General features: G+C 36.5%; 1 protein-coding gene across 1 annotated transcript; it reads left to right on the top strand.

The window, feature by feature from the left end:
* Positions 1–2202: 2202 nt before the first annotated feature.
* LOC124370246 lies at positions 2203–3331 on the top strand. Its single transcript, XM_046828535.1, has 3 exons — positions 2203–2468; positions 2799–2882; positions 3102–3331. Exons 1-3 carry the CDS (start codon positions 2317–2319, stop codon positions 3178–3180), a joined length of 315 nt encoding a protein of 104 aa, XP_046684491.1. The 5' UTR covers positions 2203–2316; the 3' UTR covers positions 3181–3331.
* Positions 3332–23251: the final 19920 nt, after the last annotated feature.

Here is a 23251-nt window from a genome sequence, read left to right as displayed (position 1 = left end):
TTTTGTAAGAAACTTAGCAGAAAAACACCTATGAAAACCTCTTGTATCAATTACTCCATAGCTATAAATATAATTAAAAAAAACCAATCAAGGTTTTCAGCTTTACATTAGCTTGCCTCGCTAATGCAATATATTGTAGGCGATTCAATTTGGGCAGGCTATAATTTTAAATGAAAAAATATAGCAAATGAGCATATTCACCTCTGTGATGGATAAGCATTAGTGTAATAAATTGATTTAGTGAAATTCTTAATTTGACTATGTAAAATTAAAAGTTCCACCTCAACATCGTATACAATATTGAGTAGTACTTTGCAACAAGACTGCAAAAAAGCACCCAATTTGAGTGGTCAGTAATACATTTCTAATTTACTTGACATAAATTCTTCTCTTTATAGCCTTATATTAGAAGATGGAAAAGCAATTGAGAATTAAGATCAAGATCGAGATTAGAAGATAATGCAGAATCCTCTGTTCCATAGGCCAATAAGGATAAAAGAGTTTGATTAACAACAAAAAAGAATAAACGATATTTTAGTAATAAAAAATAACAAATTAATTCTTTTTTTTCCAAAGACTCGTATAAAATCCGTCTAGTTTAAATTCAAGGGTTATTTTGCAATTTAACTCATGTTAATAAATATATTCTTTATTTTATTATAATTTCAGGATAATTTTATAGTATTTCAGTAAATGTATTCAAAAATTTGATTATTACTGTGTAGATTATGAACATATGTTTTCTTTAATGTGTGTGAATACAATCATTATTTTACTTATAGCCTATATTTATATGATATATACTAGTATTTGATATCAAGCATCTAAAACAGGTTAACATCACCAAAAAGAGACATACAACTCATGGAAGTTCGAAAAGCAAAAGGAGACAAACACAAAACATGATATAAAAATATATTACATTTTGAAAACACTAACGTAAAGGAGAAGGATGAGGCGTAAAATTGTAAGAATTGTTAGTGACAACAATTATGTTTGGTTCAGCTGATCGTAAATAGTCGATAACACAAGAGAACCTTAATAAAACAGTAGAACTGACAGTGTGATAATGTCCATGTTTCCCAATGTCCACTTAATAATAACACTGACTAGATGAAAAGGTGACACTCGTCACAGTGCGTGTTCTATGATAAAACTTATCACTGTGACCTAATGAAAGTACCATTAATACACTGCGATCAAAGTGGCTCAGTGGTACCGTTCTCGCCTCACAAGGCGTTGTTCTCGTCTCTCTAGGTTGGTAGAGGGTCTCTCTACCAACCTTGCTCGTCTCCTTCTCAACGAACTATACTACTGGAACGCGCGCTGTCCATAAGCCCTGTACTATGTTTTCCGGGCACACACAGCCGTGTGCTGCGGGAGTATCCATAGACTTGCAGGCGCTCGGAGTGGGCAAGAACTCAACCGCACTAATCGACTACACAGGTAACCCGCTTTTACATGTCACAACATGAACTTTTCATGTCACAACACGAACTCATCATTGGACATACTTTACTTCAGTCTGTCTCAACGTCTGCTACGAGAAGGTCAATTGTTATTTTTAATCGTTTTAAAGTCAATTATTATTTTAATCGTTTTAATAGGTGTTTAAGAGTTACAAATTTGTTTTATATTCGAGATGCTTTTTAACAATGGTAAAGAGTTGTGCTGCGTACAACTGTACTTCGAGATGGAGTAAAGGCTGCAACACTTCTTTTCACAAGTAAGGACTTAACATTTTTAACCATAGTAATACATTTAGCAATTATAAATTGTAACATGATATGTTGTATTTTATACTTGTTTCATAAACTTGCAAGATTATTAGGACCTAACAGAAATAGTTCAGTAAGTACGACTGTTGATGGTATATAAATAAATAATTATGTGTAAGACTGATTATCCGCTAGTCAAAAATATATTTTTATATTTTTAAAACTATAATTTGATATTTCTGTAAACAATTTAAAAATCCAATTACTCAAGAGAGTTGTTCCAAGTTAGCCTATCTATTCTTAAAGTAGATTTTAGCCTTTTTACACTATGCACCAAATTCCAATCCAGTACGAAACTAAAACATTTGTTTTATGTACTTCAGAATTATTGTTATGTTTTGATTTTTTCAGTAAATTATACAGACTTTTTATGTTTTAGCTTTCCGTTGGATGATGACAAACTTTTAAAAAAAATGGATTATTGCATTGAAAAGAAAGAAATTCAAACCAACAAAACATACTGTTCTGTGTGGTAAACATTTCAAAGAAGACGATTTTCATTTAGTTTTACCAAACACAACTAAGAAAAGACTAAAAAATGAAGCAATTCCGACATTGTTTGACTTTCCATCAAATATCCAACCACCGCCAAAAAAACAGAGGAGGGTTGTCATCAAAAAGAAGTTACCCGTACCTATTCAGCCACCTAGTGCAGATCTTCGATTTGAAGCCAACACGTCTATGTCATCGGTAAGTTTAACATAATTATTTGTGTTGTCAGAATCAAAAAGCAAATGTGTAATATGATAAACATAATTTTTAAAAGAACGTAAAAACTACTTTGCTCCCCTGCACAGTGTTAAAAAACATAAAATCATTATATTAAATTGTTATTATTCTATTAATACTATTGTAAGTATTTTTTATTTGATATAAAAACTATAAACAAATTTTAAGCCAGCCTTGTTGCCGCAAACCTCAGTTATAATGTTCTATTGTTTTTATTGTCTGCAATTTTGCTGCGATAGGGCTATATTCAACGCAGGTTAATCTAACAGCATTTTTGTTGTATTTTTTGAGGTTCTGCTGCTGCCGTTGGAACACGACCAGTCAGTTTCCACACCAAACGAGCAAAAATCAACAGTTGGCCTACATCAAACACCGGTAAGCTGTAGTATAGTTCGTTGGTAGACATAGACACGGACATCACGTAAAAGGTTTTTTTTAGAGGATGCGGCTAGATAAAAATGTCTCATGAATTGGAGTGGGGTTCTTATACAAATGTTTTTTTTAATAAGTTTGGGTTAATAATTTTAATAAATTCACGAATGATAATTACAATAATTTTAATTGTTGTAATTAATTCAATGCTAATGATTCTAGGATAAGCGGAAAACTGCATCACCATCCACATCTCTATCTCCCAGAAAAGTGCTATTGCGCCGGAAGGTTAAAGCTCTAAAGCAAAAATTAAAAAGAAGGGACTGTAAATTAAGGTCAATGAAAGAATTGATTTCAAATTTGAAAAACAAATTTAAAGCACCAGATTCGTTAATCGAAATTGTAGAAAACAACTTTACAGGGTTGCCTTTCGAGTTATTGTTGAGTAGCCTGAAAAAACAAAGGAAAAAGTAAAAACAAACATACTTTCACAGAAAGTGTTAAGGAGTTTGCCTTAACACTATATTTTTATTCACCAAAAGCTTATAGATACTTGCGGGCTTCAAATTTAATTTTACCACATCCTGCCACATTAAGAAAATGGATTTCAAAATTTAATTGTTGTCCAGGGTTTTTGGAGGAGGTATTCATGTATTTAAGACATAATGTTAAGGAACAGGAGCACCTAAGAAATGTAAGTTTGGTATTCGATTCCATGAGCATTAGAAAGCAGATAGTTTATGACGAGCAACTAGGGAAAAATGTAGGATATGTAGATGTTGGAGGATTCAAAATAGACAACAACGAGGAGATTGCTACAGAAGCTTTAGTATTTCAAATTGTTTCTTTGAGAGGCCACTTTAAATGTATCGTAGGGTATTTTTATGTAAATAAAACTTCATCAGTTTTTCTGTCGCAGCTAATTAAAGTGGCTATAGTTAAACTAAGTGAAGTGGGCGTTAATGTACAGAGCGTGACCTTTGACGGAACCAGCACGAATCTTAGCGCATTGAAACATTTAGGTTGTAAGTTCCCTGAAGCGCCATTTTTCAAACTCGATACTATGAATTACGATATTTGTGCCATTTTGGATCCTCCACACATGTTAAAACTAGCAAGAAATGCACTAGCGGACATAAAGGTTATAGACTCCGAGTCAGGGAGAATTTGTTTTAAGTATATAGAGGATCTTAATAATTTACAGAACAAGCTAGGTCTGAAAATGTGTAAACAAATTATCAGACAAACATGTTTTCTACAAAAATAGAAAAATGAATGTAAAGGTAGCTGCACAGACTATTAGTTCCAGCGTAGCAGACGCTTTACAATATTTGAACATTAAAGAACATCCACAGTTCTCAGATTCAGATTGTCTAGCAACTGTAGAATTTTTAAGAATAGTTGACAATCTTTTCGATTTTATGAACAGTAGGGATCCATTTGGAAGAGGCTACAAGGGCCCGATGAAACTAGAAAACAAAGCAAATGATGATTTAATGCTTAAAAAAGCAGACAACTATTTGTCAAAACTTAAAATTGGAGGACAATCAATTTTAAATCATGCAAGGAAGACGTTCGCTTTAGGTTTTCTAAGTAATATTAAGAGTTTTTGTATTTTAAGAGACAGATTGTTAGTTTTAGAGGATTTTAAATACTCGTTGTCATACAAATTTAGTCAAGACCACCTGGAATTATTTTTCTCCTGTATTAGAAGTAGGGGTGGGAATAATGACAATCCTAATACAAAACAGTTTACTTGGGCAGTAAGGCAACTAATGTTTAGGAACAGTGTCAGGGCATCTGAAAATTCCAACTGTCTTGAGTTTGACCCCAACTCACACTTAGGCCTTCTTGAGTTAGGCCATGGTTTATGTGTTGTAGATGACATAGATGACGAGAGTGAAATTGAGAGCGCCATATGTGTAATGGAAAATTATGATGACTCTAGTTTTAAGGATGAAAATCTTGTATTATATCTGTGGAGTCATTGTTAGACGAATGGAGAGAAACAAATCAAATGTAAAGATTGTTGTTATGTACTCCATGCTAATGATTCTGATCTTAGAACATATACACGCCTTACTGATTTTAAATCTAAGGGCAAATTAATCAGATCAAGTGAGGATGTATTAAAGGTTGTTAAATATGCCTATTTGCTCAAGCTATCTGAGACTAATTTGACTACTGTAAATTTAACAATGAGAGTTTGTAACCATTTAACAGGTAGTGTATTCAAAGGACATTTAAGTAACGATGAATTTACTGGAAGCCATGAATTATTGTTAATAAAATCTGTAACTCAATTGTTTTTGAAAATAATATCTCATCACATTGCAAAACAAAAAACCTTGCATGTGACGAAGAAATCTAACTTGGGCATAAGACAAAAACTTAATAAAATGATTTTGTTTTCCAACACTTAGACTAAGTTTATCATGTTTGTGAATTGTTTGTGACATGAATTGAAATATACCACAAGTAATAAGAAAACATGTAGCCTACTATTTTACCTAGACTATATCTGGTTCCTGTTGTGTTAGTTACTGTCGTAGCCTACGGTAATTTGATAACGATTACAGGTTATTGTTTATAGTAATTTAACATACACCTCAAATGCTTAAGAAAAAACGCTGTGTAACAACAGATGTTAGAAAATTATGTTGTAAAATTTAATCATATTAGAGGCTACAGGGCGATTTAAAATGCCGCGAAAGCAAAACTGCATAGCCTGCTTGTACGCGGAGCGTGTTCTTGCCCACTCCGAGCGCCTGCAAACGTCAGACGCAACCCCGGATTTCGGCCCGGTTCTGTAGCCCAGCGCGCGTTCCAGTAGTATAGTTCGTTGCTCCTTCTTCGTTCTGCTCCTCAGCCAGAAACTTCTCCTTCCACGTCGGTCATGAGATTCCCTTTTTGATCAGGATGGCTCGTCATTAATTAATTTGTTTAACTTTTTTTATTACACCGCATTGCAAATTACAATTAGAGCCACATACCTAATTATTTACGTCAAGAATATAAGAAAGGGAGATGATTGTTTAGAAACAATTTTACGCACACAATTTTTGGTAGTCTGTATACTCCCTAATTATTACTTCTTGTTTTATATAAAAGAGCACTGGTACCACATTTGCTATATATATATATATATATATATATATATATATATATATATATATATATATATATATATATATATATTATATACAGGGTGAGTCAGAAATATGGTAAAATATTTTAAGACGTGATTTTAAAGCTAAAAATAAGAAAAAAATGTTATATAAAGGTAGGTCCGGAAACGCTCCATTACTGAGTAATGGCTGGCGAAAGATTTTGCTTTGTTTTCAGTTCACCTGGTGAAATTAAGTGATTCTGGAAGGGTTTTCGTTCTTAATTTTTAACTCAAATAAGATGGATGTATAAAGAAAATCACCTGAAAAATTTAATAAAACCATTCTAGAGGTTGTAGTGTGAACAGTTTTTGAGAAAAAGTATGAAATTTGCCAAAAATCGAATAACAAAAACACCGTCTTAAATGTTTGATGTCGAATAACATTGTTAAATGACCAATAAACAAATTGTTTTTCCTAATACAGATTGTAGAGAATTTAATTCTGAAAACAACCATAATAAAAAAAGTTAACTTAATGTGTCAAAGATTTATGAAATTGACTCCTCACGTATTACACTACACTGCAACGTTTTACTGTTTTATAATAAGGAATGAATATCAGATTGGTAACAGCGGGTAATAATTAATTATTCAAACAACAACTGTTTAAACATTTTTAAATAATAAATAATCAGCTTGGAATTTATTATTAGATAACATAATTATGTCACTTCATTGTTGAACAAAACAGCAAACTGTAAAGATACTATGTGCTCGTGTTAAGTATTTAACCAGTTATTTCCATCCATTTTATTAGTGATTTTGTGCTGTGTGTTTCATTTATTACAAATGGAAGGTAATATTCATCTGTATTCAAACTCTGATTTAGAAGACATGCATTTTAATGAATGGTTTGGGACGCTGCAATAGTACTGCAGCAAGACGTCTGTCTAGCAAGAGAACTTTCCTAACCGCAGGTGTCAAAGCGCAAGATTTTTACCACTGTTCATCAACGCCTATCTGAAACACGTTCTTTGAAGTCTTCGGAGCATAGTGATGCAGGCATCGCTTGATCATGTAGGACTGTTGAATTAGAAGAGTTGGTTCTTAATAAAATTTCTGATTATCCTGAAAAGAGCACTAGAGAATTGTCACTACAGTTCAATGTCAGCCATTCTAGTATTCGGAGAATACTACACGAGTACCAGTTACACCCATACCACTTCCAGCATGTCCAAGCAACTCCATGTTCCAGCAACTCTTTTGCCACAAGACTACGCTCCCCATGTTGTTTTTGTCAATGGCTTCTGTTAAAATGTGCTGATCCAAACTTTTTGAATACAATTTTGTTTACCAATGAGGCTCACTTTACAAGAACAGCTATCATTAACTTCCATAACAACCACATTTGGGCAGACATAAATCCTCATGCTATCAAACCTAATCGCCCACAACATCAGTTTTCAGTAAATGTTTGGGTTGGAATCTTAGCAGATCATTTTGTCGTATTCGTGCTTCCTCCCAGGCATAATGGCGTGGTGTACTTGAACTTTTTAAGAGACGAGCTACCTAACCTGCTTGATGATGTACCTCTGAATTTGCGCCAAAACATGTGGTTTATGTATGACGGGTACCTGCGCACTACTCTCTGGCTGTTCGTGGACACCTAAATGAGAGTTTCACAAATCAATCGATAGGCCGAGGTGGACCAGTTTCATGGCCAGCAAGATCACCGGACTTAAATCCTTTGGACTTTTTTACCTTTGGGGACATTTAAAAACATTAGTTTACTCTTCCCCAATAGATACCATTGAAGAACTCCGATTAAACGTTTCTAATGGAATAGAAACCATTAAGCAGACACCTGGAGTTTTTGAACGGGTCCGAAACTTTATGGGAAGACGCCTTAACGCGTGCATTTTGAACAATGGAGGTCATTTAGAGCATCCTTTTTAATCTTCCTGTGAGACTAAAAGTGATTGTAGATGTTTATTGTATTAAAAAATACAATTTTAAACTAAAAATATTTATTTTTCACCAGCTGTTACCAATCAGATACTCATTCCTTATTATAAAACAGCAAAAGTTTTGCTGTGTAGTGTGATACGTGAGGAGTCAATATCATAACTTTTTTACACATTTAGTTAACTTTGTTTATTATGGATGTTTTCAGAATTAAATTCTCTACAATCTGTATTAGGAAAAACAATTTGTTAATTGGTCATTTAACAATGTTAGTCGACATCAAACATTTAAGACGTTGTTTTTTGTTATTCGATTTTTGGCAAATTTCATACTTTTTCTCAAAAACTGTTCACACTACAACCTCTAGAATGGTTTTATTTGATTTTTCAGGTGATTTTCTTTATACATCCATCTTATTTGAGTTAAAAAGTAAGAACAAACCCTTCCAGAATCACTTAATTTCACCAGGTGAACTGAAAACAAAGCAAAATCTTTCGCCACCCATTACTCAGTAATGGAGCGTTTCCGGACCTACCTTTATATAACATTTTTTTCTTATTTTTAGCTCTAAAATCACGTCTTAAAATATTTTACCATATTTCTGACTCACCCTGTATAAACTGTAATATATTGTAGGCGAATAAATTAGGGCAGGCTATAATTTTAAATGACAAAATATAGCAAAAGAGCATATTCACGTCTGTGATGGATAAGCATTAGTGTAATAAATTGATTTTGTGAAATTCTTAATTTGACTATGTATACAATATTGAGTAGTACTTTGCAACAAGACTGCAAAAAAGCACCCAATTTGAGTGGTCAGTAATACATTTCTAATTTACTTGACATAAATTCTTCCCTTTATAGCCTTATATTAGAAGATGGAAAAAGCAATTGAGAATTAAGATCAAGATCGAGATTAGAAGATAATGCAGAATCCTCTGTTCCATAGGCCAATAAGGATAAAAGAGTTTGATTAACAACAAAAAAGAATAAACGATATTTTAGATTACTATACAATACTATACTATACAAATTAATTCTTTTTTTCCAAAGACTCGTATAAAATCCGTCTATTTAAATTCAAGGATTATTGTCCAATTTAACTCATGTTAATAAATTTATTCTTTATTTTATTATAATTTCAGTATAATTTAATAGTATTTCAGTAAATGTATTCAAAAAATTTGATTATTACTGTGTAGATTATGAACATATGTTTTCTTTAATGTGTGTGAATACAACCATTATTTTACTTATATATTTATATAATATATACCCGTATTTGATATCAAGCATCTAAACAGGTTAACAAAACCAAAAAGAGACATACAAATAAGGAAGTTCGAAAAGCAAAAGGAGACAAACAAAAGACATGATATAAAAATATATTTACACTTTTGGAAACACTAACGTAAAGGAGAAGGATGAGGCGTAAAATTGTAAGAATTGTTAGTGACAACAATTATGTTTGGTTCAGCTGATCGTAAATAGTCGATAACACAAGAAAACCTTAATAAAACAGTAGAACTGACAGTGTGATAATGTCTATGTTTCCCAATGTCCACTTAATAATAACACTGACTAGATGAAAAGATGACACTCGTCACAGTGCGTGTTCTATGATAAAACTTATCACTGTGACCTAATGAGAGTACCATTAATACAATGCGATCAAAGTGGCTCAGTGGTACCGTTCTCGCCTCACAAGGCGTTGTTCTCGTCTCTCTAGGTTGGTAGAGGGTCTCTCTACCAACCTTGCTCGTCTCCTTCTTCGTTCTGCTCCTCAGCCAGAAACTTCTCCTTCCACGTCGGTCATGAGATTCCCTTTTTGATCAGGATGGCTTGTCATTAATTAATTTCTTTTACTTTTTTTATTACACCGCATTGCAAATTACAATTAGAGCCACATACCTAATTATTTACGTCACGAATAAGAAAGGGAGATGATTGTTTAGACACAATTTTACGCACACAAATTTTTGGTAGTCTGTATACTCCTTAATTATTACTTCTTGTTTTATGTGAAAAGATAAAGATTATGGGCGAAAAATCTTCTGACAGGAAATATTAATTATACACTTTGTTCTACAGTGTGTATCAAAATGAATGACCTGATTTTAAAACTCAATATCTATTGCTAAAAATGTACTACAAAAATAATATTTATTGCAAAATACTCACAAAATCTTTAAGTTTTAGGTATGTTATTACAAATGTTCTATATGTCCATCACCAGCAGCACGAACAACATCCAGAGTCTGGATTCCAGACGATAGCTAAATTCCTCATAAACCTTACACAACGTATTTACGTTCACAGACCTTATTGCGACAGTTATTCTGTTCTTTAGTTCTTCGATGTCATGAGTTAGAGGGGAAACAAACACTTTTTCCTTCACATATCCCTACAAGAAAAAGTCGCATGGAGTCAAAGTCTAGTGATTTTGGAGGCCAAGAATGAAGGACATTATCTCAAGGTCCCGTGCGCCCTATCCAGCGGTGGTGCAGAGTGTTGTTGAGAAGCTGCCGAACATTGTTGTACCAGTGAGGAGCTCCATCCTGTTGGAAAATTAACCTAAAACTTTAAGATTTTGTGAGTATTTTGCAATAAATATTATTTTTGTAGTACATTTTTAGCAATAGATATTGAGTTTTAAAATCAGGTCATTCATTTTGATACACCCTGTAATTTAAATTTTTTATCACATAACACTCATATTGTGCTCAATGTATTATGTTCATTACGATGTGCCTTGACATCGGAAACTAAGAGATATTCTTCACATCAACTGTAACTGTCGAAGAAACTATAGAAAATACTAATGAAGCAGAGGAGAAAAAAATAAAAATTATTTCACTCATAACTGTAACATTTAGCAAAATTTAACAAACATCAACTTTGCCCCTTACGAATAGAAGCAACATTTGAGTTCACAGGGTCAAATAGTTTAGAATTTTTTAATTCAACGGTAACAGATATAACAAAAGAGAACAAAAATTCCCGAACCAACAGACGCTAATGTGTTAGTTTAACTACTTTTTAAGCAAAGAAATTAACGAACTCATTTACAATTGGAATGAACCTGCGCAAATATGATGTCGCAGTAGTGATGGGATCGAAATCACGTCACTGATATTTTTCACTGATATTTGAAAGTCACCGTGGTAACTGATACTCCAAGGCGTATGATATCAGTGATTAACGGTGACCGGTGACGCTGCTACCCCGGCGCTGTTCCTCCGTAACTGTGACTGTGACTGACTGTGACGCTGATCGGGATCGGTGGCCAAATCACGTACTACTCGCTACCCACGCTGTTACTTACTTCTGTCTTGTTGTCTTCTGCTTCGACTGGTTCTGATTCTGTTCTGAGTCTGACTGCTATTTCGGGCGCGAGTTAGTTAGACCTATGATTATTGTTTCTTAGGAATAACGAATTAACGATGAATAGATCAAAAACAAGTCCAGTGTGGACATTTTTTACACCTGTTTTAAACAGTGACCGTGTTGCTGTTTGTAACATATGCAAACAACGACTTTCATACAAAACCTCTACTTCAAATCTACGGAAACATATGAAGTGTAAACATCCCACTGTCTCCTTGGATGAAGCTACACCAAACACATTTCTGGGTAGTCAAGAGGTAAGAAACACTTGATTTATAGCATTCATGACTCATAAATATCGATAATTCGATGATCATTCGATAATCATTATTCTATAGTCGTGGTGGATGCTTATTATACTTCAGCCGTTTCAGGTGTTACATACTTTGTGACGGGGTTGTTGTTATAATATTAAAATATAATAGAAAATTCCTTTACAGGTAGATCACGCCGAACGGGTGCAACATCGGACGACCTCTTCTGAGCCTGGATCAAAGAAACACAGAACATCAGCATCGACTACTGCAGCGGCTGCAAAGCTCCAACACTTACACGCCAGTGCTAGTACCAGCACGTCCAGCACATTGTCTGAAGAAAATGTGGATGACCCAAGCTCTTTGCCAGTTCCGTCTTCATCCCGACCGGATACGTCTGTTCCAGCAAGTAAGTCTTGCATTTTTTTTTTTTTTTTTTTTTTTTTTTATTATAAGGGGCAAAAAACGCTGAGGTTATCATTGCCCTCAAGAAAGAATTGACACCTACTCGTATCTGGTAGTGTCAATTAGGTGCATACAGATTACATTGTATATAACATTTTTTTTTTTTTTTTTTTTTTTTTTTTTTTTTTTTTTTATACGGGGCGAAAAACGCAGCGGTTATCATCGCACTCAAGAGAAAATTGGCACCTACTCGTATTTGGTGGTGTCAATTAGGCAAACATAGATTACATTCTATAAGAAAAAATACAAATAGGAATGAAAGCAAGTAGTTGAGTAAATAATTTAAAATAACCTTAGAACTAGATAACAATACATGTAACAAGGGAAAGACTGTAAAGAGGTCTTAACCCATATAGGGGCTAAAAATATAAATAGAACAAAATAAGTACAAGGTACATAACATTAATTAAATAAACTGTAAAAACTTAACAAATTTTACTGCCACCAAGGTAGCTGTAAAGGGGCTAATTTGGCAGCTGTCATAATAATAATAAATAAAAATTAAAAAATAAATTAATAAATATTAACAACAACCGATAATCGGAATAGATAAACTTAACACAATACTATATTTTGTTCATCAGCGACGTTGCTTTCAGAAAACATAAAAGTGTTTGAGTTGCCGTCTCGTCGTCACAAAGAATATCGTTCAACGAAGCCGGCAGATTCGAGTTGCGCCTATGTACCGAATAGCGAGGGCAGTCAACAAGCACATGTTTGACAGTAATGACAGTGTCACATGTGTCGCAGACCGGAGGATCATCTCTACTACTCATGAGGAAGCCATGTGTGAGAAGCGTGTGGCCTAGCCGCAGGCGACACAACACAACCTCCTCACGACGACTCAGGCGGTTCGCTGTTTCCCAGAGTCCAACGCAGTCTTTAATAAGCCGTAACTTGTTGTTGACGACTGCCCGCCAATCGCTATTCCATTTGGCTTTCAGTTTGGCCTTCACTACCGGGGTAATGTCGGAAGAAATCATCCGTGCGGTGTAAGGCTGGAGTTGTAATGCTTCCTTAGCTCCTCTATCTGCCAGCTCGTTTCCGGATACTCCAATGTGTCCAGGTACCCAGACAAGGAAGACAGCAACACCTTCGGACTGAAGGGAAGACAAAGAGTGCCATATTTCGCGGATGATGATGTGTTTTGAAAACATGTCGCTGATGGCTTGTATACCACTAAGGGAGTCGCTGCAGATAACCAATTTTTTAGTCATAGGAAACGTTATATTTAGGGCCTTTTGGATGGCTGTTAATTCGGCCGTGAAAATAGAAGAGTCGTTGGGGAGACGAAATCCGTATCGTCTTACCCCAGTGACGAAAGCACATCCAGTTCTACAACGTTCCTTTGACCCGTCAGTGTAGACAACATCGCAAGGTGCGAGGCTGCCTAGTATTTGACGGAATTCTTGTTGGTAGACTGTTTCTGGAGTGGAGACTTTTTTAAACCTACAGAGATTTAAAATAATTTTTGGCATTGAGACGCTCCAGGGTGAGATATCACATTGATGAACGACTTTAAACTGGTAATCGTTTAGGCCTATTTCATAAGCGTAGGATTTGGCCCTAACGCCTAAGGGTGAAGGAAGATTTGGTCTCGCTAGGAAAGAATTATAGAGTGGATTTCGCAGGACCGGTTCAAACGCAGGGTTTTCTGGCTTCCCTGAAAGAGCGTGAACATAGTTTAGGGACAGTTGTTGTCGTCTATGCGAAAGAGGGGGTTCTCCCGTTTCTGCGAGAAGACTGTTAATAGGAGAAGATCGAAAAGCTCCAGTGGCCAGTCTTAAAGCAGAATTATGGACTGGGTCAAGCATTTTGAGAGCACTGGGTCTTGCGGACCCATATGCTTGACATCCATAATCTAGACAGGAACGGATGGTGGCTTTGTAGAACCTGAGCATGCATGTCCTGTCAGCCCCCCATTTTGTTCCGCTTAAAGCTCTCAGTATGTTCAAGCGCTTCACGCATCGATTTTTTAGATCTTTCAGGTGAGGCACCCAAGTTAGCCGGGTATCAAATGTGAGACCCAGGAATCTGATATTGTCACAGGTAGTGATTGTCTGACCCAGCAAAGAGAGCGTTGGCTGCTCAACGGTACGCATTCTGGAGAAAACGATGGCTTTTGTTTTAGGTGGCGAAAAAGAAAAACCCGTAACTCCGCACCACTGCTCAAGCCTGTTGATGGTAAGCTGTAAAGCTCTCTCCCCCACCGCTAGCTTCTTTGTAGAGATGTAAATAGAGAAATCATCTACAAACAAAGAACAGCGCACAGGAGGGGTAACGCAAGACGATATGTTATTGATTGCAATGGCAAACAGAGTACAGCTTAGAACGCTACCTTGTGGAATACCATTTTCCAGCGTGAATGAATCGGAAATGGTTGTCCCAAGTTTGACCTGTATGGTTCTTTCCGACAAGAAGCCCTGTATGAAAGAAACCATGTGGCCCCCTACACCCCAAGATATTAAAGCATTTAATATCCCCCTTCTCCAAGCTTTGTCATAAGCCTTGGAAATGTCGAAGAATACCGCGATCAACTGTTTTCTTTCAATAAAGGAATTCAGGATTGCCGATTCCAAGGCAAGTAGATGGTCACTTGTAGACCGGCCTTGTCGGAATCCGCACTGGGAAGGTGAAAGAAGATTATTTTTCTCCAGAAACCAAACAAGACGTCTGTTGACCATCCTTTCCAGTACTTTGCAGAGACTGCTAGTAAGCGAAATTGGTCTATAGCTTCCTGGAGAAGTTCTATCTTGGCCCGGTTTTTGGAGAGCGATAATGTGTGAGCGACACCAAGAATTAGGGAATGTGTGTTCTAAATATATTCTATTATATAATTTTAGAAGATCTTGTTTTCCATCCTCCGTCAGGTTCCGCAACATGGCATAATGTATGTTATCGGGACCTGGAGCAGAATTTGATGTCGCCTTTAGTGATGAATCGAGTTCATCAATGGTAAAGGGAAGGTTTAAAGGAGAGTTGTTATTAATATTTAAATTTAGAGCATGTCTTTCTGTATTTGTTTTGAAATTTTGAAACTTCCTATTGTAAGATGACGTTTTTGAAATTTCCGCAAAATGTGAGCCGAGTAAATTAGAAACTGTCAAGGGATCAGTTACCACATCGGTACCATTTTTCAGAGCAATAAGAGCAGGTGGGGAGGTCTTACAGCAAACAGATCGAAGCTTCCTCCAAACATCAGATGCAGGAGTAGTACGTTTTATTTGATCTGTGTAGTCCAGCCAGGACTGCCGCCGTCTTTGTCTAAAAACCTGTCTTGCTTTTACCCGTGCTCTTCTGTACCTACTTAAATTTTCTTCATTCGGTGATCTGTTGAATTGTCTTAAAACATTTTCGACGTACCTTTAGAGCCGCCGAACATTCTTCAGACCACCAAGAAACCTGGCGTTTGTTTGGTGAACCCGAGGATTTTGGAATGCTTCGCTCTGCGGATGTTATAATATTAGATGTAAATAATTCAGTGGCTGTATTTATGTCGTTTAATTCGATATTAGTAGTTTGAGAAACTATGTTCTTTTTGTACTCGTTCCAGTCAGCCCTCTTAATTTTCCACCTGGGACACTTGCCTGTCAAAGACGGAAAGGATTGAAAAGCCACGGCAATGGGCGCATGGTCACTCCCTGACAGGTCGGGAAGTACGGACCAATGCACTCGAGTTGCCACGACCGGACTGCAGACTGACAGGTCGATTGCCGACCATATGCCAGTCCTAGGGCACATGTAAGTGGCCGACTCGTCATTGAGAATGACCGCTGCCACTTCATCCCACAATCCCGCAACCATGTTACCCCTCCGATCAGAATGGCTGGAACCCCAAGAGCGATGGTGTGCATTGAAATCACCAACCATCAAGAAAGGAGAAGGGAGTTGGCTGTACAGATCACGTAGATCATCAAGAGATAAATCAAAAGGGGAAGGTGGAATATATATGGAGCAGATGGTTAATTTAAACGGAACATCGATTGATACTGCTACTGCTTGGAGGTTTGTGACAATGTTCAAGGCTCTAGCATTAACAGAAGAATCTGCTAGAATAGCCACACCTCCACAGGCAATTTGTTGGTGATGATCTAGGCGAAAGATGTCATAACCATTTTGTTTGAAACGAGTATGAGGAGACAATTTTGTCTCTTGTAGGCAAATAACTTTAGGTTTTTTTGTCTTTAGAAGTAATTTGAAGTCTTCAAAGTGGCTTCTCAAACCATTAATATTCCATTGTAATAGCATTTTATATTATATTATATATTTTATTTTTTGTGCTAGTTCATCGTAATTTTTTTTCTTTGTTTAGATACAGGACGGAAGTTACCTTGAACAGTTTGGAACTCTGTCTGTATATCCAAAGGGTCCTCAACCATATCATCATCAAGTGATAATTGGGAGGATCTGGACGAGGATGGATTAGTCTTTTTCACTAAGAATTTAGATCTATGTTCTGATTTTGCTTGTATGTTCTTTTTTAGTTTGTCGGCGAGTTTTTTCCTCTCTTCCAAAGATAATGCGGGTTTCGTATTTTGTTGCACCTTATCTCTGAAAGTAGGAGTAACTGTTGAGCGAGCTTGAATCTGTGTGCTGGACTTTGTATGGGGCGTGTGGACTGCTTGGGAAGGATTACTGGTGGATGCCAACGGATGTTGTCCGGTACCGGCTGCAAGCTGCTTAACCAAAGCAGCAACCTGCTCTGTTAAATTGAGCACCATACCCTCCAAGGCGGTACATGACGGGCACTGTGCGGATTGGACTGGGGTTGAAGCAGCTTCGGAGTATGAGACTCCCTTTTTAGGGGTTGGAGCGATTCTTCTCCTGTACTCTTTGCGGGCTTCGTTAAAGGAGAGTTTGTTAAGAGTAACGATCTTCAATACTTCCTTTTCCTCTAAGTAAACTCTACACTCCTTCGAAGTGGCCGCGTGTTTGCCCTTACAGTTCACGCATCTGACGTCGTTCTTGCAACCTTCCTCTTGGTGGCCTTCATCGCCGCAACGGGAACAAGTCTCAGGGCCCGAGCACGTCTTAGTAGAGTGCCCGAATCTCTGACAACGGAAACACCGCTGCGGATTTTTAAAGTATGGCCGTACAGTCAGGGACAAGTACCCAGCCTTAATAGTTTTTGGAGGTTGGGGAAAAGCAAAGGTCAGAATTAGACCAGGAGTAGGAACCTTTTTCCCATTCTCCGTCCGAAGCATCCTAACCACATCGGTTACCATTTCACACTGCAGCTCGTCCTTGAGTTCTTCCTCACTACACTCCATCAGGTCACGGCAGAAGACGATCCCCTTGGAGGTGTTCAGTGAGGAGTGCGGTTGAACGACGACTTCCACCTGATCAAAAAAGCTTGTCATCTGAAGGAACTTCCTGGCTTGGATGTAGTTTGCAGCCTCCACCAAGATAGTTCCATTTCTCAGTTTGCTTACAGATTTAGGCTGACCGCCTGAGGAAACTAAAGCTTTGTTTATTAAGAAAGGACTAACCTTCGTTAGAGTTTTGCCCTCATCCTTATGGCTAACGATTAGGTATAGTGGAGTTGGAACGTTCATATTTTCTGCGTTTACTTTTTCTTCCACTTTCCTTTGTTTTATGTATGATTCATTTTCAGAATCCGACAACTGTCGCTTTTTCTCTGGATCATTAGGATCTCTTACTCCGAATTCTTGCCCTAAGGGTGGGGTGGTTTGAGTTTCCATAGATAAGGTCACCAGCGCATCGTGTTTAGTAGTGCGGGCCGATTCACCGGGAGCGGGCATGCCCTCGGGTGTCCCACAAACCGTAGCTTGGGGGACAACCCTACCTCAGTTCCCCGAGGCCCGGTTTCCATCGATTACCAAGTCGGGAATACGCGCACAACTTGGACTCGCACGTGGCAACAGGGGCTCCGACACCCCTGCCTACTGAACACTTCCTGACCAAGGACCGAAGTGGCTGGCTTCTGAACCAGTACATGACCTACGCCTCGGCAGAGACAAGCTCACATCAGCTCTCACCGACACCAGATAGGGCATCTAGTGCCGGCTTAAGCACTCCCAGCGAGCCATGCACTGGAACGGTCAGAGGACGGGTACTTATAGACCCTGGAGGGGGATTTGGTAGGAATTAGGGAATGGTTAGGTGGGAATAGGCAGTTTAACGTCATACCCAGGACGGTAAGTCTTGCAATGTAGTACAACAAAGATTATCTGGATTCGTCCCCAAAAAAATGACAAGCTCTCAAAAAGGAAAGGTGGATGAAGCTTTGCTGAAACTTTTCACAAGAGACTTTCAACCATTCAGCATTGTAGAGGATGAAGGATTTTTAGAATATACAAATGCCCTTAATCCAAGTTATGTTTTGCCAGGTAGGAAAACTCTATCAAAAACTTGGATTCCTGCAAAGTTTGCCGAATGTTTAGCTGATACTAGGTTAAAAATTAACTCAGCCCAATCTCTGTGTCTAACAACTGACACTTGGACATCTGTTAATACAGATAACTTTATGGCTGTGACAGCCCATTTCATAGACGATAATTTTAACCTACAGACTGTGCTTCTTCAGTGTGCACAATTCCCAGGAAGGCATACTGCTGAGAATATAGGGGAGGGCCTGCGAGAAATAACAAAAAACTGGAATATTGCAGGGAAAGTAATCTTTGTGGTGACAGACAATGCAGACAATGTCGTCAATGCTGTCAAAGACGTAATGGGCTGGAAGCACATGGGCTGTTTTGCTCACAGCCTTAATCTTGTAGTTACACGTGCTCTAAATAAAAATCATGAAGTCGTAACACTAATTGAGACTGTGAAACGTATTGTCTCACATTTTAAGAGAAGTGCTCAGTCAACCGAAAAATTGATTGAGTACCAGGTCAAAAACAACCAACCGAACAACAAGCCAAAAAAGTTGGTTCAAGATGTTTCCACTAGGTGGAATTCAACATATTTCATGTTGAAAAGGTTTGTGTTGCTACAAGAGCCTATCAAGGCAACTTTAGCTTTAATTGATAAGGATTTACCTGTTCTTACTCCAGTTCAGTGGAAAATGCTTTGTGAGCTGATTTTGGTACTAAAGCCCTTCTACACAGTTACGAAAACTGTAAGTGGGGAAAAATATGCTACAGGGTCTCTGGTAATTCCTCTCACGAATTCACTATTCACAGTTTGTGGAAAACTAAAAGAAAGAAACTTTTCCCCACTAGTGAAAGAAGTTGTCACCGAATTGAACAAAGAGCTGTCAAAACGCTTTGGGAATTTTGAAAGCAGCAATACGCTCACTCTCCTCACATTCCTTGACCCTAGGTTTAAAAACTTAGTGTTTAAGGACCCAGCCGCTTCAGAAAACGCTAAGGACAGGCTAATCAATGCTATAGGCAGAGAAATGATTCGAGCGAACGAGGATCAAGAGAGAGCGAAGAAGAACGCGGAGCGGCCGGCTGATGTGGCGATCACTGAACAATGTTATGAGGAACAGGAAATTGGGACAGAGAATCAATCTCGCCAGGAGATGGATGAACTCTCTGTTTTTAACAGTTTGGAAATGTGTCTGGCCAAGAAGAAAAAGAAAGGTACTGTAAAATCACGAGCGATCGTCGAACTGGACAGATTTTTAGAGGAAGATGAGTTAGAATGGAAGGGTGACCCACTGCTCTGGTGGAAAGAAAATGGACCTCAATATCCTAACCTTAGGAAAGTGGTACAAAAAAACTTTTGCTGTCTTGCAACGTCTGTACCTTGCGAGCGGGCGTTCTCGAGGGCAGGGCTCTTCGTGTCTGACAGAAGGAATAGGTTGAGTGGATCCAAGACGAAGATGTTGATGTTCCTAAATGCCAACCAGCCAAACAACCGTCAACCTGCCTTCCACAAAGACAATGAAGACCGACTTGAGAGTGAGGAGGATAAGATACTAAAAGACATTATATCTAAGAACCTAGAATCAAACTGATCAAAGTAACATTCACGTTCCTTAACTTTGTTACCAACAGAATATTTTTCCTTAAAGTTAGAGAATTGTTCCTACCATGTAGCCTACTTTTTTTGTTCTCTGCGGTTATTGTTAGTGGTATTTTAGTTAAAAAAATTTTTCGCATGTAATTAATGTTTTTCTCATAAAACTGCAGTCTATGTTTGTCCAGTGTAATACCACATCTTGTATTATACTTATGGCTCTTAACATGGAAGGGCTGTTATATTTTACATGTTTTATACTTTCATATATATATTAAATAAATAATTAACAAAGTAACCTTTCATAACTTTTATTACTTACACGTGTTTCGGCAATTATGCCATGTTCACAGTATAATAACCTCAAACAAACTAAATTATCAACAAATAAAAATCATAACATATGGTGATATATTAATAAACTGTAAATCTTTGTTGGTAAAGTCTATTTTCTCAATTTTGATATTTGTTCAAATATTGGATTTTTGGAATTTATTTGCATTGTGTTTTAACATATTATTTGAGTCCTTTTTATAATTTAGGTAGATGTGTAATTCTTCTTTACAGTATAATTTTTCTCCTTTTGGTTGTAACTCAATAATTTTTCATATTTTTGTAATTATGACCTGTCTGTAAAAGATTTTCTGCAAAGTTTGATTTCATACTTGTTGTGTTGTTTGATTTTTATGCTTGTATGTGTTCTTTGAATCGTATCTTGAAATTTCGACTTGTCTGGCCAATGTAATAATTTTGACAATCACTGCAATTAATTTTATAAACTCCAGAATTATTGTAAGAATCATTTTGTATTGTTTTTTTGTAAATGTTTATTTATAAGATCGAAACAGTTATTTATAAGATCGAAACAGTTGTTTCTTGTTCTATAACTTACGTTAAATTTCGATTTTCCAAATGTTTTCCGTGTTGCTTTATTGAGTGTGGTGCTAAAAGATAGACAAATGTATTCTTTTTCTTGTTTGGTATCATGACTATCTAAATTTTGTTCAGTTTTGGCCATAGATCGTTTTATCTTTTTTTCAATTGTTTTGGGACTGTACCCATTTCTTATTGCCAAATTTATAATGATTTTCTTTTCATTTTCAAAATCAGAAATATTCATTGGAACTTTAGTTAACCTATTCACCATTGAGTTAAATGCTGTTATCTTATGATTTCAAGGATGATTTGAACATTTTGGGATAAGAAGGTCAGTTTGACATGGTTTTCTGAAAATTTGGAATTTATGATCACAGTTTTCATTTGTTATTGTCAGGTCAAGAAAGTTGATTTTTTGGTTTTGAATTTCTTTTTCAAATTTAATGGTGCCACATAATGAATTTAAAAATGTTGATAAATCATTTATCTCTTCTGCTTTACCTTGAAAGAGACACAAAATGTCATCCACATATCTGATTTATCAACATCACTTTCATATATATATAATCCATATACTGTAAATATACTGTTAAGTTAGTCAAATGAGTAGTAATATAAGCGTAGGCCTACATTTTTATTTATGTTGATATTTGTTATATTTAAATCTGTGTTAATATATAATTAATTGCTTTTCTCATGTTGGGCATATTATTGATTTATTTACCTTTACTTCCTTTAAACAAAATAAACCCGACAAACCGACAAATTTCCCAGTAAATGAATTCACATTACATATCAAAGTAATAATTCACGATGTTCGTACTCTATGGTATGAGCAGAAATAACCTTCCTACAGGCTACAAAAGACGTTGGAGACGGTAGCAGTGATCACCGTTAATCACTGATACAAAATCACTGATATCTAAGAATCACGGTATCAGTGATCACCGATAGAGCAAAATAACTGATATTTCCATCACTAGTTTAGTTTATAACTGACCGTCAAATAGTTTAGAATTTTTTAATTCAACGGTAACAGATATAACAAAAGAGAACAAAAATTCCCGAACCAACAGACGCTAATGTGTTAGTTTAACTACTTTTTAAGCAAAGAAATTAACGAACTCAATTACAATTGGAATGAACCTGCGCAAAATATGATGTCGCAGAATATTCTGTATCCGTCTAGTAATTGCTTAGAGTAGACAAAATACTAGTAAAAGTTGTATTCCATCCCTTACCACAATTGGAGAAGAATGTACAAACACTTACAATAAAGAATCCCAAAAAGCTATCAATAAAGCCAAAGTAAGTCCAAGGGAAATTTGCCCAACATTGGAAAACATTTAAGGTATTTATACTGAGTGTACACCTACTTTCAGTGTTTGGTCGACAACTTGAGTTTGTTGTAATAGTTTGAAGAATTTAGAAAACAGAAACAACGTGTCATGGAATAACTAGTGTTAGATTTGTGTATCAAGCTTATTACGTACTGTACAGAGGTTTCAGCTACAACATATGAGTCACCCAATTCCAAAACTCGTTATGTCCACAAAAATCGATGTTGGTTTTTTTGGATAGTTGGTTGCTCTGGTAATACATTTCAGAGGTCTAACAGTTCCAGAAGTCGTTATTTTCTATTTATAAGTCGCTTTGAAAACCAGGTACAGTTCCAAAACCCGTCAAGTCCATTGCTAAAACTGTTCCATAATCCGTTATGTCCACCTCACAGTTACTGAACCAAAACTCGTTAAGTCCTATTGAATTTCACATTTCACACAGTGAATCAGTTCCAATAGTAGTTTTGTCCAAAATAAATTAGACTTATTAGTTTAACATGAAAAAAACAGTCTTACAACTGAAATTAGTATTAGTTTTTGGGCAGCTGCATTTTTATAACAGCTGGTTTTGGGTTGTTGCAACGATAATATTCAACTATTTACCTTGCTGTGTCCAAGAGCCTGTTTTAGGTTAGTTCTGCAATCTGCATTCTTGAGTAGACTTTTGTCAAGTATTTTATTGTTTAAATCGCTAATTAATTAGTTTGTTTATGATGGAGCTTGAAGAAGATGCTGATGCTCAACTGACTACTTGAGTTTGTTGTAATAAATTAATAGTTACAGAATGTACAAAACAGAAACAACGTGTCATGATATAACTAGTGTTGGATTTGTGTATCAAGTTTCTAAAGGGGACCGGGTAGGTGGAAAACAAAATTTTTTCAATTTTCTGTTTATATTTTTTTTCTTGTAGCTTGGTCCTTTACGCACATTTTGATATATAACACATGATTATTTGGCTACTAGAAAGTAACAAAAGAAATTGTTTAGTCTATCCATACCCGTAAATTCAGTGATGTGTTTGCGTCAACTCAAAACACA

The sequence above is a fragment of the Homalodisca vitripennis genome, unplaced genomic scaffold (assembly GCF_021130785.1).
Source record: "Homalodisca vitripennis isolate AUS2020 unplaced genomic scaffold, UT_GWSS_2.1 ScUCBcl_68;HRSCAF=904, whole genome shotgun sequence".
Classification (NCBI taxonomy): domain Eukaryota; kingdom Metazoa; phylum Arthropoda; class Insecta; order Hemiptera; family Cicadellidae; genus Homalodisca; species Homalodisca vitripennis.
This window is presented reverse-complemented; position numbering and strand designations above follow the sequence as displayed.

What these genes read in the sequence shown, in the direction of transcription:
- LOC124370246 (XM_046828535.1), top strand. Translation starts at nt 2,317, where the DNA reads ATGAAGCAATTCCGACATTGTTTGACTTTCCATCAAATATCCAACCAC. An exon ending in CCAACACGTCTATGTCATCG is followed by an intron (nt 2,469 to 2,798) that starts GTAAGTTTAACA and finishes GTATTTTTTGAG; the next exon opens with GTTCTGCTGCTGCCGTTGGA. An exon ending in TTGGCCTACATCAAACACCG is followed by an intron (nt 2,883 to 3,101) that starts GTAAGCTGTAGT and finishes TAATGATTCTAG; the next exon opens with GATAAGCGGAAAACTGCATC.